The sequence below is a fragment of the Equus caballus genome, chromosome 21 (assembly GCF_041296265.1).
Source record: "Equus caballus isolate H_3958 breed thoroughbred chromosome 21, TB-T2T, whole genome shotgun sequence".
In the NCBI taxonomy this organism is placed as follows: domain Eukaryota; kingdom Metazoa; phylum Chordata; class Mammalia; order Perissodactyla; family Equidae; genus Equus; species Equus caballus.
The window spans coordinates 54,855,344-54,873,525 of record NC_091704.1 but is presented as its reverse complement, the minus strand read 5'-3'; the positions used below and the strand labels follow the sequence as shown (position 1 = coordinate 54,873,525).

Sequence of the window (18,182 nt, the reverse complement as noted above, 5' to 3'; positions counted from 1 at the left end):
TATAATAAGTATATAAATGTAAGTAAATATATAAATATATATATAGCACATGTAATATGACTCTTCTGGATCTCAATTTTACCTTGTAACTATATTTAATTTTATACTTTGAACCATTGATGTAAAATATTTCCTATTATTTCTCATATTACTAAGAGAATTTACGTTAGTTCCATTTGAATTGATGTCTTTAAACCATTTAAATGTAGTTATTTTGGGAGATCTTTTCTAAAAAGAAAATAAGAGACGAGGCTTTTCACTGATTTGTTATCAAATAGAAAAGAGAAAAACAAGCAAAACTACAACAAATAATAAAGGAGTAAAGGTGATAAGAATTTGACACAAATATTTTTCTACATTTACTTTGAAAATTCAGCATAACTATGTAATTTTCCTGAACGGGATCATGTGGTTAAATTAATTTCTAGACAAAGCACAATTTACGTGCAATACTGGGAATAAAAAATAATAAATAATCTATATGAAAATGGTATTTCTTTTAGGATTATTTTCATTACCATATCTATTGTTTCTTTGTTAAAATTCAGAGTTCCTGGGTCAATATGGAAACAGCAGCCTAATCAGGGACTGATTCAGTGCCTAATGGGACTGAATGCAAAAATAATTCTTGTAGGTTAAAATTATCACAATTAACAAATGTGTATAATATACTGTGGTTTGGGATAGAGTGTGCTTCAGAGGAGAGGAGAAAACAGCAATGACGTAAATAAAGTTCACTTTTTTGTCTACACTCCATTATTGGAAATTCCTATAATTTGCTTCACTGTTCTGGAAACAATCTACACACCTCAAATATAATCATGATTTATCTTTTTCTCACATTTACATACTCCTTCTTCATGCCACTACCCGACAAAAGACAAGATACCTATATTAAAAATAATGGTTTATTCCTAATATTTTGAATTTTTCTCTCCCCTTCTGCATCCTCTTCTATACTAATCCATTGAACATTACTAAATGTCTGTCCATCAAGGTCCACCTTTTTTCTCTCTCTTAATAATTTTTCTTTTTACTTACCTCATTATGGGCCCCTCGAGCCCAACATTTCCCCTTCTCACTTCTTCCACTGCTCCAGTAGTACAGCTAGCCCACACCAGGATGCCTCCACTGTGACATCAACACTCACCAACAACGTGTGAATTAAATATTTGTATTCTCAGAAAAGTCACAAAAGCGTCAAGGTCAAGCCTGGTTGGGTTAGAGTTTACTCCTAGATTTTATTTTTAAATTAATCTTTTTGTCTAAGTTTGTAACAATAAAAAGTAAATTACAGTTAAACTCTGTAGGATTTGTTTAAATGATTTAGTCAAATTAATAGGCCTAATTGTTTCAACATAAAATATATGCCTCTTGAATTACAGACTAAAAATGCCTGTGGGAGTGAATACTTCATAGTCACCTGGTCTTTTTTAAAATGAATATATTGAAGGAAAATTAAAATTGCTGTCATTTTCAAGTTTTAGCATTTCTGTTCTTAATTATTATTGGGTAGACAACTGTCCAAAAACAGGTTTATATACCTTTTTCAATTTGATGACTCCTTCTTGTGTATCTTCATCTGTGCTGATGTCAAACAGATTTCCCCCATCTCCTGGAACAATATTGTACTCAATTTCTGCATTCTGTCCAAAATCAGGATCCACAGCTCTTATTCTTCCAATAGCTGAGCCAATAGGAGAAGACTCAGGAACTTTCAGATGGAAGATGCCTAATAAGACACGTATAATTTGTGTTGGCAGTAGAGTTAGTAAAGCATTTAGTAAAATTACCAGGCTTGAAAAATATAGTCTATGGAAAATAAATCCAATTTAAAACAGAAGAGTGCAAAATCGAAAGGCAATTTGCTGTCAAGTTAAGGATTATAATTAGGAGTAATAACTTTGTTTTTCCATTCAATAGATCCTGTTCTGGAATTTTAATTGAGCATTAAAAATAGTAGAGTGTGTTAAATTGAAATTACTGTGAGGAAATACCTTACATAATAACAGCATCAAAATATACCTAATATCAAATGTGAAGATGAGAGTACAGATGAAACTAATTAGCACTAATACAACAGAATCTAGGATACAAGCCAGAGATAAGAAGATACATAAATAGATGATAGACAGATGATAGATAGATAGATGATAAACAGATGATAGATGATAGATAGAAGATAGATGTTTAGATATTTATAGAAAGTTAAAGTTAGGTTTCCTAACATATATAAATATAAAAATAGTTGGACTATTTACTCAATCATTAAACTAAAAGTGACCTGTAAAATGATTATATGTATAGTTAAAATCTTAATCCATGATATATTTAATATAAACTATTATAGACTAATATACAGCTTATGTTTAGTAGATTTTTACTGGGTGCTCTGGTAGGTATGCTAACACACTTTTAAAATCAGGATATAAAGTTTTATCTTCCAATTTTTTTTAGTGTTGAAAAAAGTAAAGTGCTTATTTTTTACCACCAGGTGGAGCACTGACATTACTATGAATTTGATACTGAATCAGAAAAGCCTAGAAAAAGCTCTATCTATATAAAATATACCAGAATCACGAAACATTATAATATGTGACAAATATAAAAATATATACATTGCTTAAGAGTTTTCAAAAATTTTTAAGTAAAACATGAAGAAAAAGATAGTATAGGTTATTTTACTGACATCTCATCAAAGTAAACACTAATGGATTAAACAGCAGTCTGTTCAAATCAAAATATGGAAAGGAATAGAGTAGGAGGAAATAAAAATACAAAAGGAAAATTAAACACATAAATGCAAGGTTTAAATTTTGATATTGACTTTTCCGTTTAAATTTCTATTAATGGATTTTGGACTGCACTTTCTCCCCTGGGGAAAGCAATCAGGGTCATTAATTTGCCTTGGACTTCTAGTTACATTTATAGAAATTAAATTAGGAAGGTCTTTAACATGTTTTTTGAATTGTGAAGTTCATTCAACAAACTGCATTACAATGTTACATCATTGGCTTCAAGAGGTATGAGAAAAAAAATAATCACACTTTGTAAAGATTCTGCAAAATAATTTCTTTTTCATTCCCAATTACTTTTAAAGTTCTTCTAGTTCTTTCGCAGTCAGGTTTAACATTTGGTAATTTCATTTGCCTTGGTAACACTCAAATCTTACCATCTGCTCCTCCCCTTCCACTCAAAAGAAGGTAGCAACCATTTGCTCTTATAATGTTAACATCAGCCTTATTTACATCCAATGGACATTACCTCAATGGGATATTTAGTATATTAAGTCTCGAGAGAGCTAAATTTTTACCTAAAACTTGTTTGGTTCCATGTAAAAGACATAAAGTACACTTTACAGTGGTATAAAATAAGTAGCTTAATCATTAATTAGTAGTATACCTGCCTTCAAAGGGGATATGATGAATATTTCTAAAAGAACAAATTTAAAAGTTAAATAAATAAATAAACAAACATAGACAAAAAAATATTCCAAGTGGCAATAATGGAGTGTTACACAGACATTATAAAAAAACTTTGGTTAAAAAAGTCATATTAATCGATCAAACTTATAATCCAATGTTACTGCAATAAAAAAATAAGTACAACATGTATGCAAAAAAAAAAAATCAAGCAAGCTAGCAAGTTTTCAAAGGCTAGGATCATGTTTCATTAGGTTTTATTCCCTAAACACTTAACACAGTGGCTGTCACACAGAGAGGCTCAGTATTTGTGGACTTAAAGCAGTGTTTGAATCTGAAGCAACCAGAGTAAAGAGAAAGAATAAAACTATAGGCCGCATTGTATAGTCATTGTCTACGAGAAGGATAAAGACAGATATTCAAGGGGAATTCATTTGAATTCAAATAGCCAGGATTACATAAGCAGAGCCTAATGTGACTTTGCAACCTACTTTCTATAGTTTCACAATAGTCATATTAAACCTTGATCCTATTAAAGCACTCCTGAGATATTAGCAAATCCAAGGATGCCTGAATTCCTGTTTAATGTGGCAAGAAAGTGTGTGACACTGTTATGTAAAGTTGTACTGAACTTCTCACAGAAGAATTTCAAAGAAAAAGGGCAAAGCACAGAAATGTGCTATTTTTCATTTCCTTTTTTCTTCCTTTCTTAATGCTTAGTAAATAGAAAATATGATTTATCAGAAACATGACCACATCCTTTGCTGCTCCTTGTGTGATGGTGATAAAAAACCTGAAGAAACACCAAAAGCCTTGAATCTATAGTATGATCACTCATGGTCCAATCTCATGGGACATTAATAAGTATTAGTAAAGGTCTAGAATTTTTTCCTAATAGAGCATTGGAGGCCCATGTTGAATAATGTACTGTAAATCTTCCTCTAACAGGGTATTTAGTTAGGAAACTTACGACTAAAAATTATCAAAGATATAGCTGGCAGACAGAGTTGAGAGAGATAGGAAGCTGTCAAGTATAGTGGATTTCAAATTTTAAGCACGACCAGCCGCATATGGTGGTGATGGTGGTGTGGCCTTTGGGCAGAAGGAGGGTTGGACGGAATCTTTAGGAAAATATGGGCATCTAATTTAAAAAGTTTGGGGTATTTCTGCTTACTCTGATCCATTCAAGGGGAACAACTTGAGTTTTCTCATCAAGTTTATGTTAGCTTTTCATTTGAACATTTAAAAGCAGAACTAAAAGAATCAAAAATCAAAGGAAATAATCTAGTCTGGTGTCATCACTTAGGGATTATGGGTAGTGAAGGATGAAGAATTTAGCAGAACTCTGACACTGAGACCCTCCAACGTCAGAAGCATTTTTAAAACTCTGGAAGGTAACCTGAAGGACATCAGATAATACGAAATGTAGATGAAAGTGTCCCCTTTCTCAAGACAAGCTGCTGAGATATGAACTTTAGGTTTTATAAAAAGATTTTATGAGGTCAATAACAGTAAATGTGAAGACAGCTATTCTTTGTAGCACTGTATCAATATAAGTTAAATGGCAGTTTTTTAAAAAGTTGTCAGCATACACTATGCCCACAAATTTCCTAATTATCTAACGGCATTGGGAAACTTGTGATAAATTGAAACAGTACCATTGTCCAAAAGAGATTGACTCAATAGCATACCACTAATATACCCTACCCAAATTAAAATATAATAGAAGTCAGTGATTCACCACTTACATCTTTTTTGTGCATTGAGGTTTTAGTATACATAAAACACACATACCCTCAGCACTGAATTTCCTGTTCTTTACATAGCAGATATACATTCTAGTAAAGCCGAAGACACTCACATTCATTAAGACAAGCATTTCTGAATAAAATATTGTCATTGGTAATAAAGTCTACAGCATATGGAACAAGTCAGAGAAACTATGCATTTGTCATGTCAGATTGTTTAGGTTCTGTCGTTTTATTTCCAATGACTTGACATTTTATCATTTCTAGAAACTCAACAGCAGTAAAGCTGGGGTCATTCAGATTAATTCAAAACTGAAGTAATCTTCAGCTGTGCCAAAGTCAGATCGCTTATGATGTACTACGTCATTACACTGCCGTCATCTTCCAGGCGTCCTACTTTTGATGCATATGAAATATCTTAATGGCACTACCTGTACAACACAGATTAAGAAATAAAACTGTGACAAGAAATTGTTCACAGAGTCAATAAGAATATATACTTACATATTCATCAAATACATATCCTATGCTTGCCAAAATAACCGTGTTCCCATGGAAAAGGAGAAAATTGCATGCAGTGAACTAAAGTGGAATCATAGTGATCAAATTCTACAACTTCTTGCAGATAATGTTCCCTGTTAATTCCAAAGGTAAAAACATCTGTTGCTCAGTTATAATCTAAGTGAGCATCTTCTCAGTGACTATGCTGTTTAAAAAATTATACTTTGATTATCTGGGCTCACACTGGGTGTGTGTATTTGTCAGGGGGCATTCATTGATAACTAAGGATAAAGAATATACAATATATTTTCCTTCCTTTTTTCTTTGAGGAAATTTCCAAGTATAGATGAAAACACCAGAAGAGATATATTTACTCAACAAAATATAAATGAATATGTTACAATTTGCTTAGAAATAATAATTATTTTGAATAATTATTTATTATGGCCTGAATAAATATATTAAGTGAATGAATGATTTATACAATACTGTAACAACATTCAGCCATAAGAATAGCATAAAAGGAAGATGGAATGATCCATTACCAATTCTCTTTTGACATACATTTTATGCTGATAATAATAACTAATTTAAAGTTACTCAAAAATAATGTATGAGGTCAATGTTCAGCTGCACATAAAACTTACCTATCCATGGCAAGTAACTAATTTGGAGAGAATTAGTATGTAAAAATACTAGAAATTTTGGAAGGTTTAAGTAGAAATTATTTCAAATTGATAAGAATGTTAAACACTTTTAAGAACTTGAAAACATATGTTTGAGGCCACCTAAATAGACAATTACTTGAAGTACTACATTTAAACTTTAGAAAATAAATAGAATAAATATAAAATGAATGTTACCACAAAACTGTTGATTCAGTGATTGCATTCAGATATTAAATTGCTAAAACAGTGATCCTGCATGTGTGTGTGCATGTGTTTACCATCTAATTAAATAGAAATAAATATCGCTTTATCAATATTTTGTTGTTTTAATTTAGTAAGCAAATATAATAGCACACAAAATGATTTCACCGTATCTGAATAAAATCAAAAGGAAACGAAAGCAAACAACATGTCTGTATGACTAAAAAGGAACTTTATATAAACTGTGTGCCTATTATAACCTCTTATTAGCTCTGTGACCTTGGGCAAAACAGTTAATCTTTCTTTTCCTGATCTTTAAAATTGATGTAATGATAATAGTAATGTTATCATTATTATTACGTCTGCATTATAGATCGGTTTTGATAAGTCATTTATACAATAGTGCATGAATCTCCATAAGTAATATCTATTATTACTGGCTATTTTTTAAATAGTATGTTTCTAGATAATCTCTACATCTATGTTACAATATTTTCCTGTAGGAACGGCAATAGTTAATAGGAAACTGCCTATAGAGGTGTGGAGATAAAAGAAAGGGAAGTGTTTAAAGAGTTCTGAAAAGTCATTCTGATTTAAATGAAACATTTTTCCCATATCTTGAAAATTGGAGGATTCAGGAATAAAAATATTTTGATGGCTGAAGAACATTTTATGCCCTCTATTTCTTCAAAAGCCTCAAGCTATGAGTATTTTCAATAAGTTCAAATTAAAGTAACAGAAATAGAGTCCACAAGGAAGAACTCTCCTGACAACGAAGATGGATTCAAGCTGGATTTTAGTAAGCGTACTAAATACAGTGAATGGAATCTCTCAACAACGACAGAGAAATCCACTCTGGCTCATTCTTGGGATGAATCTAGGATGAACAAATTTTTGGAAGTGTCCAGTATTTGGCATCAAGAGGTCTACCGTGTTGGCTAAATTACTTCACCTTTATAAAGGCTGTAATTTCCCAATCTAGATTTTAATTAACCACATACGTGAATATGAATTGCAATGCACACAATATCCACCATAATAGTGGATAAACTTTTATAAATTATATTTATTGATAACAATATTTCTTTTCTCTGAGCAATGAGAAATTCATTTCTCTAAACTTTCTAGTTCTGAACAGCCAAACACGACACAAAAATTTGGGGCTAGATATTGAGTTGTTCTTTTTAAATTCTCTTCGGATAGTAGATTAATTGTTATGTCTTCCAATAACTCAGATTATTGATATTTAATTCAACTACAATTCTTTAGTGACATCCTCCACAGAATGATGAAGAAAAAACAAACAAAAAGACTGTGTTTATCCTGATGGCGAGTATAGTCTAGTGGGGGAGGTAGACATTAATTAAACAATCAAAGTAAAATTGCAAAGTGACATCACTGCTCTGAGGGAAAGTTACACAATTCTATTCACTTTTTATAACATTTAAGCTGAGAATTTGAACTGAGTCAACTGGGTGATGTTGGCCCTGTGAGGTCAGCTAGTAAAAAATACTCCAAATACAAGTAACCATATGACAAAGCTGATATGATCATAACTTCCTGCCTTCCCATTTTGTTTGTTCAATTACTACCACTACAACCTATCAACTTTAATATCAGATATTGATGTAACATAAGCATATATTTTATATAAAGTAACCTCAACTTTGCTATCAAATTTAAATACTTTAGGGCCAGTCCCAGTGGCCTAATGGTTAAATTCAGCATGCTCTGCTTTGGCAGCCCAAGTTTAGTTCCCGGGTGCCAACCTACACTGCTCTGCTAGTGGACATACTGTGGTGGTAGCCCACAGACTCAAAAATAGAGGAAGATCAGCACGGATGTCAGCTCAGGGTGAATCTTCCTCAGGAAAAAAAAGAAAAGAAAATTTAAATACTTTAATATTAATTAATATTAGTATATTAATCTCTCTACATTCAACAATCCATTATCATTTCTTTCCCTGTCTTCTTTCCTCATCCAACTGAAATACATTTTATTATTTCAATTAACCTATGGCCTATATATCTTGCCCATGTCCTTTTGTTGCTGCAATCTGGCAAAACTCAACCCTTCATAGTGATAACTATCCTCATTCTCAAGAATGAGGCATGGTTGACTGAGGAAATTCAAAGAGATGCAGCTAGGAATCACTATAAATTTTGATCATTAACCTCAAATGCACCTTCAAGATTGGTTGCAAAGGATACAAACTTGCAAAGGTTTCCGTCCTCCATGACTTCTCTTTTAAGCTGATCTACTCTCCACACACCTCTCCTCTACCATTTTTACTACTTCCTTTCTCAGTTGCTGACCTTGTCTTGTATGTCACAGAAAGAACAAACTCATTACATAGGAGATTGCTCAGCTTCTGAACCTTCAAACAATCCTGCATCAGTGTTATTATTAGCTTGGAAAAGCACAACATGCAAGATGTAATAAAAACATGGCTTTTTTCAAGGCCAGTCCTGGTTGCCTAAGGGTTAAGTTTGGTGTGCTCCACTTGAGCAGCCCAGGTTTGGTTCCTGGGCACAGACCTACACCACTTTTCCATCAGTGGCCATGCTGTGGTGGTGGCTCTCATAAAAAAAAAAATAAATAAATAAATAAAAAGGAAGATTGGCAGCCAATGTTAGCTCAGGGTGAATTTTCTGCAGCAAAAAAATAAAAGAAAAAGTTTTTTTCTTTGTCTCTCTCAGCTCCTTTAGACTTTATTCAGTGAGGATAAGCTTTGTCTTTTCTTGCATGAAGACTATGGTGAACCAATGATGTTTCTCCTTATCTTTAAATAATAGACAGTCTTTTGTTCACTTTAATTCCCAACATCTAGATTTTGAAATTAGAAATTCCCAATGCATCATATTAATTAGTACTTTGCTCCTTATGCAAAGTAAGACTTCTCCTGTCTGCCAGCCCGCCTCAAGTCAACCTGGGCCAACAGCAGATGGGACTTCATTTAGCGTATGGATGGTTTGGCAGGCTTGCCGCTGTCTCACCATTCACTTGCCAGGGATGTTTTCACCTCACCTTAGGAGGCAGCAAAGCCAGAGGATTGGGCTGTTTTTACTAGAATTGATAGTTTTTCCTCTCAGAGAGTGACTCTCCCAGTGGCACTTTTGGGAGACTCTTGGAAGCCTCTCCAACTACACACTCCATGACAAAGACTTTGCCCCTGCTTTGATGCAACATTCCCCATAGTCTCTGGATCTCCAAATGATCCATTCCACACACAGATTCTCCCTAGGAGGAAAATCTCTTTGGTAGGACTTAAAGCTACTCTGGGATATTTTTCCCTTCTGCTTACACATTCCTAACCCCTCCTCCTGTTATCTTGGAATTACTTTTCCAAACAAAGCCTTGTACATCTGTCTCTGCTCTTTCCAAAGACGTTTTCAGTATCTTAAGCATGAGGCAGGCACCCGTCCATGCATTTCTCCTATTTTCTGGGAAAGTATATTGGACTTTATTGTTGGTCCTTGTTGAAGGGAAAGCTCCCTTTACCAGACCTGAGATGAGAAAGAAGTGCATCCCTACCCTTACTTTTATTAGATGGGGACTCAGCAGGGCTTTCTCCAAATAAATCCCCCCTGCAAAATTCTCCGTCCATTCCACACTCTCTATAAAAGTAATTAAAAAGGGTACAAATAGCCTTGCTGGGATTGAGGACTTCAAGAGTCTTAAATACATCCTGACATTCCTATTGTAAATTCTGAATTGTGTTCTGGGATCCTCCTTGGCCATGCGGTATCCATTGCATCTTAACTTCCAATAGAAACTTCATATGAACCTATTGTTATATCTGTAAGACTTCCTCCTGCTTCTCTCAAGTTTCAATTGAGGTATCCTTCTGTTTCCTCTTTCTAAACTCCAGCAATTTGTACACATTGTACTGTTTATTAAAGAGTCTATCTTCTCTGCATTCAATATTTTTTTCTTAAATGAGATATTCCCAAGAGGAGAAAAACTGCTCATATTTGATCATATTACAAAAATTTTCCCTTATGCCAAAATCTGATTCCAGCTAACTCCTTAATTTTCTCTTTCTCTCCTAACCAAACTTCTCAAAGACAGTCACTGTCACCCGTGCCTACCTAACAATCACTCCAGAAGCAGCTTTAACCTGGTTTCTGAACCCAGCACTCTATCAAAACAGTTTCCCCTGAGATTTCCATGACATCCGTGTCACTAAATCCAGTGACGACTTCTCAGCAGCATTCAACACTCTTGTTCTTCCGCTTTCCTGAAGCACATTTCTCCTTAACATCTGTGACACTCTACAGTTCTAGTTTTCTCCCACCTCATAGCTTGTTCCTTCTTAGCTTCCTTTGTTGGCATTTTCAAAGAGGATCTAGATAAGTGATTCCCAAAGTTGACTACATACTGGCATGATATGAAAAGTTAAAAAAAAAACAGAAAGGCTGAAGCCTAGGGGCCACCTAAGAGATTCCGATTTAATTGTTCTGAGTTTAGACCTGAACAAAAGAATTGATTAAATTCCTCCAGTGGTACTTTGCAATCATGGTTAAGAAACATTGTTTCTGGCTGTGTTTATCCAGGTTTTTCTCATCCCAGGTAATTTCATCTACCCATTTGACTTCATTTACTATCTTTATGCTAAACATTCTTTATATTTCAACTCCAGCATATATATGTATTTTGAGTCTCATTCATACTTGGTAAAACATTATCTTATTCCAAAACTTCACTTATATATCTCTAAGCTATCTCAGCCTTGACATATTCAAAACTGAGTTTACTGACTTGCCATGTCCCTAGAAGAAGACTTCTCCTAATATCCACTGTCTCAGCAGTAGTATTACCATCTCTCCAGTTCCACAAACTAAAATCCCCGTCTCCACAGCAAATTCATTAGTATTGTTGATTTTTCACCTCCTCAATTCATTCAGATCTAACCACACATTGCCATTTTTCACAATTACCATCGGCACCACCATCACAGAGTCAATGACTCACACTCCTTGTCTGTATTGCTACGGGTATTTGCTACCTGGTTTTCCTGTCTCCTCTCCTGGCTCTCTCTATTTGCAATCTCTTCTCCATGCTGCACTGCAAGGATAGAAGGGGTCATTTCTATCTTTCTCAGGTAGAATCTATTTCTTTTGTTATGGAGAAGACTGATGTGAGAAAATATATGAACTTATAGAAAATCTATGAGTGTCAACACGAAGGAAAGAAAGAACTTTCGAAATAGAGATTACTCTTAAGTAGAATAGATAAATGTTATATATATATATTATATTATATATTATTAGCAACCATTGGTACAGTGCTTTATATTTCCCAGGCATGTTTCTAAGCACTTTCCCATTTTTAACTAATTTTATCTTCTCACTAAGACTGTCATATAGATACTATTATTATAATTCTCAGTGAGTAATGTCCTAACAAATATTTAATGATCAGATCAAAGGAGGGAGGGAGAACAGATGTAAGCCCTGATTTTTAATGTATGTCAATTTTCTGTGGTGTAAAAATTTCCACCGTGGCTGATTTCAAGCCAACGTGACATCACTAAACACAGAGTTGGAAGGACATGCACACAATTGTTTCCGAGGATCTGATAGAGCCAGCTCCGGGACGTCACTCTACCAGTCTGAAGATAAGGAAATGGTGCATATAACTAGTTACTTACAGGCAGTGAGATGATCCAATGAAGTGGAATCTCTGATTTTAAACTACAATCCCTCATTTGGTCTGCTCATTTCACTTCCTTGGTTTTACTGCCTGAATTTCATTCAAATGGAGACAATATTGGGTCAAAAAATAACCTCCTTTAAAATGCAAATAATTCAACATTCTAATTTCAGCTACGCTTGATGAATGCAAATTCCAACTAAGGGTGGATTGAGTGGGTTGCCTAGATTTGGGAAAAATTTCTCTTTTCAGTGCTTAGAGAACAAAATCAATGTAGCTATACAGAAAAGAGCATGTAAGAGTTCTGGGAAGGGGATGTGGCTTTAAAATTAAAATGACTTCTGCATCTGCACCCAAGAAAGGAAGGAAAATTTATTACATCTCTTTCTATCCTTCCAATTCTCCTTTCCTTATTACGTAGCTACCAGCTTTCAAGTACAGATTGTTATGTTGAATACTATAGTTCTACTAACTTGAAGGTTCAACAAACACATACCTGTATTTCCTTGAAAAATAATTGCTTTTTATAGCATATATTTTTTCAAGAGATTGCATTGGAAATTCCAACCAAACCAATTCCAAATGAGCTATGAAACACAACCCACTTGCATTAATTAATGAATGCCAGAATAAAGTGTTCTGATTCTCAAAAATATGTATGCTTAAAATATGTGATTTATATAACCACTATCCCATTACATAATAGTAAATGTGATGGAGATCTTGGCAAGAGCTCACCTTTCCAGTGCATCAAGAACTTTCCATTGTTTACCTATTTTATGGAGTACATTTAATATTCCTTAAAACCTCTGTTAAATATGGAAAACTTTCTTTGGTCTTTGTCCATATATCTAACAAAATACGGAAGGTAGATAGTTCTCAGTGATATTGCCCAATAATTTCATGAAAATATGCAACACTAGAAGTCTTATTACAAATTATAAATAAATTTGACACCTTGTAAACTAAGCTCCTGAAAAATGTTTGGAATTCAAATTCACCTGGGAATATTTATTTACCCAAAGCTTAGAGTTTCGGCAGATTTTTTCTGAAACATTATGAGAGTAGTCTGGAAAGTGAAATTTAGTAACAGTCTCTTCCCACTTAATATTTTGGTTTCTTTTAGCCCAAATTAATTCTTTTGGTAGCATTCAATTCATTGATCTACAAATTTTATTTCTGAATATTCATCATATATTCATGTATCATGTATATACACAATGGTTGAAATTTTCTGTCATTGTCTGTATTATATAATTTGAATACTCTCTGTGCCTTTTCTATTTTGTTGCTTATGCTTAAAATGTTTAATTTGCCTACCATTCTTCATCTCTCTCTATATAAATTCTATTTCCCATTCTTGCAGGGCAACTTACAGCCATTTCTCGATGAAAATTTTTCTTGTTTTTGGGCTTCCACTTTTCACAATTCTATGCATGCAATCCTTTAAATAATATACCATATTTTTTGCAATGCTCTAAATATTTCAATACACATTTGCTCTCCCACTGACTAAGTCTTGCTACAGGTTTCAGAAATCAAAGTGGATGTTATTTCCTCCAAAATCCACTCAGATCTCCTCTGTAACGATTTGGGTGTCCTTATACATTTACATATCATTGTGTGCATTTCTCTATCATCTGATTTTAATTAGTATTATTGCCCATTAACTTAAGAATCTCCCCATTATACACTGGGCTGCTTGAGGGAAGAGATTAAAAATTTGTATCTCCTATACATTACCAAAAAAGTAATGTAGTCTTTTTTATATTTACCTCAATAAAACTAGTGATCAATGAAACATTACTTATTAATGATATAATTTGTTGTGTTTGATATCTTTTAATAAAACAAATTTCTTATGTATCAAATGTTTTGTTTCCATGGTTTTTATTATGGCTTAAATTTGGTTTAGTTCTCATAAAGGTATACTTTATTTATTTATTTATTTATTTGAGGAAGATTAGGCCTGAGCTAACATCTGTCACTAATCATCCTCTTTTTCCTGAGGAAGACTGGCCCTGAGCTAACATCCGTGTCCATATTCCTCTACTTTATATGTGGGATGCCTGCCACAGCATGGCTTGCCAAGCAGTGTGTAGGTCCAGACCCAGGATCCAAACTAGTGAACCCCGGGCCACGGAAACAGAACATGCAAAGTTAACTGCTGCACCCCCAGGCCAGCCCCAAGAAATACTTTAGAACTCCAATTTCCTTGCCTATATAAACGCTAAGACCAGTAACAAGGCAAATATGAAAAAGAGAAACTTAAATCATGTGAAATAAATGGTGAATTTAAGAGCTTTCACAATTTTCTAATCTATGATTAAAATTTGCCGCCGTTAGAAATCTATGTATTAAAGGTTTGAGGTGGTTATATTTAAGGTTCTCCTCGTATCTCTGTTCATTCCCCTTCCTGTATTTCCTCATACACAAAATTTAAAGAGAGTTGTGTCTTCTTTAATCTGATTAATTTTATCCATGTCTCAGACCTCATTTATCACCTCTGTTTGTCTCTTAGAAATACTTCTTCGACCCTGACTTCTCTTTGAGGATCCTTGGATTTCCAACCCTCTGCTCTCACCTCCAGTCAAATTTCAGCATATTAACAGAGAGCCCATCTTCCTGTTTAAATCACTTCTTCACATGCTCTTTGTCTTACTTATCTCTGGATCCAGTAGATCGCAAAGTCCTTTCCATTCTGCTACTGAAACATCTCTCAATTCTGACTCCACTTCTCTATTCCAGACAATTGTCTTGGCTTTGCTCCATATCTACTCTCTATTTTAGTCTTTACCAAGTTATTAAAGTTATGTTTTTAATATATTTATGTATGATATTGCCCCTCTACTCAAAAGCACAAGTACATATTTAAATATAAGTTTATATTTCAGGATTATGGCAGTCTGTAATCAACATCTTCTTTTTTCAATCTGTTAAATTCTTATTGCACATTTCTTCTCAAATGCTAAGTTCTTCATAAATATTTTCCTAATAATCCCTGTTAGATCTAATTACCATATCCTATTTATGCCAATAGTTATTCTGATCATAGTCCTACTTTGGAATTTTATTGTGGTTATAATATATTTATATATCTAGATATTTGTCTTATGGAGTGCATTATTGGCTGTGAAAAGTAACTATGTATTAATCAATTCATCTCTCTTAAGAATCAAGAACAAGTGTCAATAAATATATATATATATTTGATTATCTAAAAATTGCAGGAATTTTTATTTGGCTATTAATGTCACATCAAGCAAATATGACTTCATAGATTAGTTTAATCTTACAAGAGTGTTTTATCCAGGCCAAAGTAAAATGAAATCAGAATATTGAAATTTAAATCAATACAGTTGTTGTAAATGGCCAAGGTTAGAGATAATATTGTTTTGGTGTTAGAATTATCTTGTATTCCCCTCCCAAGAATTTCTTTGGCGTTACAAGTTTTGAAATTGATTTTTCCATGTTCGTAAAATGTACATAATCTATCCTAAGATTTTGATTTTTTTTTCTGTTGGTAAGACCAGCTATGAATGTAGGCACGAGCTATTTCTTGAGCTATTTCTCTATTCACTTTATGTTTGGCTTTATGTTAATTGGGAATTCTGTTAAAGCAAAAGCAGAAGTCACAAAGGAATAATATAAGAAGGGCATATAACACACACTAGGTGGAGAGATACAAAGGAGATACGGGGATGAGGTTGAAAAGAGGGAGGGAGGAAAACGTGGAAGTGGGGAGAAGAGAAAAATAAACACTTTGACCGCTAGATGCTTCAATTGTATTATTTTACTTAAGTCTCCCAGAAGCACTGTATATTATTATTAAGACAGCTATATAACTAATTATCCAAACAGAGCCACCTTTGAGAGTAAAAGGAATCACTACTAGTAATTAATTTGGGACCACAAGTGTAAACTGGAACTATCTAGGAAACCAGGCTATGCGGTCACCCTATTTACTATCTTAATCTGATGGTGTAAAAACATGAGACAGTGCGAGTTTGTTTAGCTTACTCAGGCCCCAGAGACTAAATAGTAGAGCTGAGCTTTCCATCAGTACCTTCCCCAAAGCCGAGGCTCTCTCTGTTCTACAAATCACTTTACAAACACAAGAATACCCACAGACACTTGAAGAGAATGACTTCTCAGCTTTGATTAGTGGAGCAGTGGGTTGAATGCCCCGCGTTTCCATTCAGGGCTCCTCCGCCTACCAAATGGCTCAATTCTGGTGTTAGAAGAAGCAGTAATCTATATTTTTATAAACATGAATATTTAAAAATCACAGCTTTAACGAGTTACCCCATTATGTTCTGCAGGATCACACATGTAACTACATAGTCTCTGCTCCCATCCCTTACTATCTCTTTTACTTTCAATTTCCTCGTTTAAAAGTTGTATAAATAAACAAAACCTACTCATAAGGATTAGAGAAGTTAATATCCAGCTTTAATGGTGCCTTTACGTAGTACAGGTGCAACAAATGTTAGCTGCTCTTCTCACTGTTATCATCACCATGCTCTGTAAAGAGAAGTGGCAAGTGGACCACCTAAGGAAAAGCTTGGACCTGGCTAATTCAGTTCTAGCAGGCAAACGCAGAAAAGTAGACTGAGAACTTGTGAACTTGAAGAGTGAATAAGTGAAAAAGAGGTATGTATGGATTGCAGCCAGAGGCCTAGAGGTTTTATTATTACTTAAGTCAGTTCAGTTCTGTTACTGGTATCTACTTCCGTGCTCTGATTGACAGGAAGTTGTTACAAGAGATATTTTTCTCCTATTTTGGCAGGAAAGCTAGAAGCTGTGGACGAGGGAACTCTCACATTTAGATTTTCTTATGTGTTAAGTTATTTGTCTGTTTAGGAACCTATAAGTTTTATTATATTATAGGTAAATTCTCACATTTGAGTTGTGGATTATACAATGCCAACACATTCAAGCCACCTAGATTTTAATTTTTCAAAATGCATCTTATCTGAGCTGGAAAGCGCACAGATTAATATTAACAAATATTTTAAATATTTGTAGGGCCTATAATCTTTAGACGCTATTATTATTGTTGGTTATGTTGGTAAGCTTAAGCACATATTTTTAATATCACATCAGTTTAAAACTTTGTTTAATGTGGTTCATGAAAATAATTTAAAACTAAGAGTCAGATTTCCTAAAGACCCATAGATGTTGTAGCTCATAAGCTCAGTTCTTCTGCAAATTGGGTAATGAGGCCTTAGAGCAACCAGGCCACAATCTTTGCCCTTTGCCAGATATGGAAAATGACCAAGTGAGTAGTCAAAAGGTTTCAGCATTATTTAAAAAGATTCATGCTCTCATTAGCAAAACACAATGTATTATTAATGTGACAATCATAGCAATGAGAAATGATTTTAAAATTATGTTTTTTGTTTGCTTACGTCTGCCTACATAGAGTCTAGTGAAACTCGCTATTCCCTTCTCATGAGTGAATCTCAGAGTTTTCACTGAGCTTGCATTGACATTGGCTTCAGTTCAGTTTTAGACTCAAAGCATCAGTATCTGACATTTGCAAGCTCTTTGGAAGACTTTAAACAAGACATATGACTGTATGTGAGTGTTTAATTAAAAAAATGCTTTTCAAAAGACTTAGTTTAAAATGAGTAAATTTTCATACTCACTCTCCATCCAAATATATCTGTAGGAATAGGATTTTGCATGAATAAAAATAATTCTCATCAGACACGATAATTAACTCATTACCTCTATTTAGTGAATAATGAGAATGCCTTCTCAGAGAACAAACACTTGCTGCTTCATCACAATAACCCAGTGATTTTCAAATTTTCCCTGCAAGCTCCCTATGTCAGGATCTACCAGAACACTTATTTAAAATTCAGACTTCTGGATCCAAGCTATGTCAATTGAAACAGAACTTCCATCACCCGGGGCACAGGATCCCAAGGGGCTCCTAAGACAAACACAATTTGAGAACCACTGGAAGAACAACTTGTGAA

At 34.0% G+C, this 18,182-nt stretch overlaps 1 protein-coding gene across 6 annotated transcripts in view; it reads right to left on the bottom strand.

The window, feature by feature from the left end:
* CDH12 (cadherin 12) overlaps nt 1-18,182 on the bottom strand; it is a 937,014-nt gene that overhangs the window by 58,751 nt on the left and 860,081 nt on the right. For all 6 annotated transcript variants that reach the window (XM_014734929.3, XM_070245950.1, XM_070245953.1 and 3 more), the window contains one exon: nt 1,545-1,732. In XM_014734929.3, the coding sequence (XP_014590415.3) occupies nt 1,545-1,732 (188 nt within the window). The remainder of the gene's footprint in view (nt 1-1,544; nt 1,733-18,182) is intronic.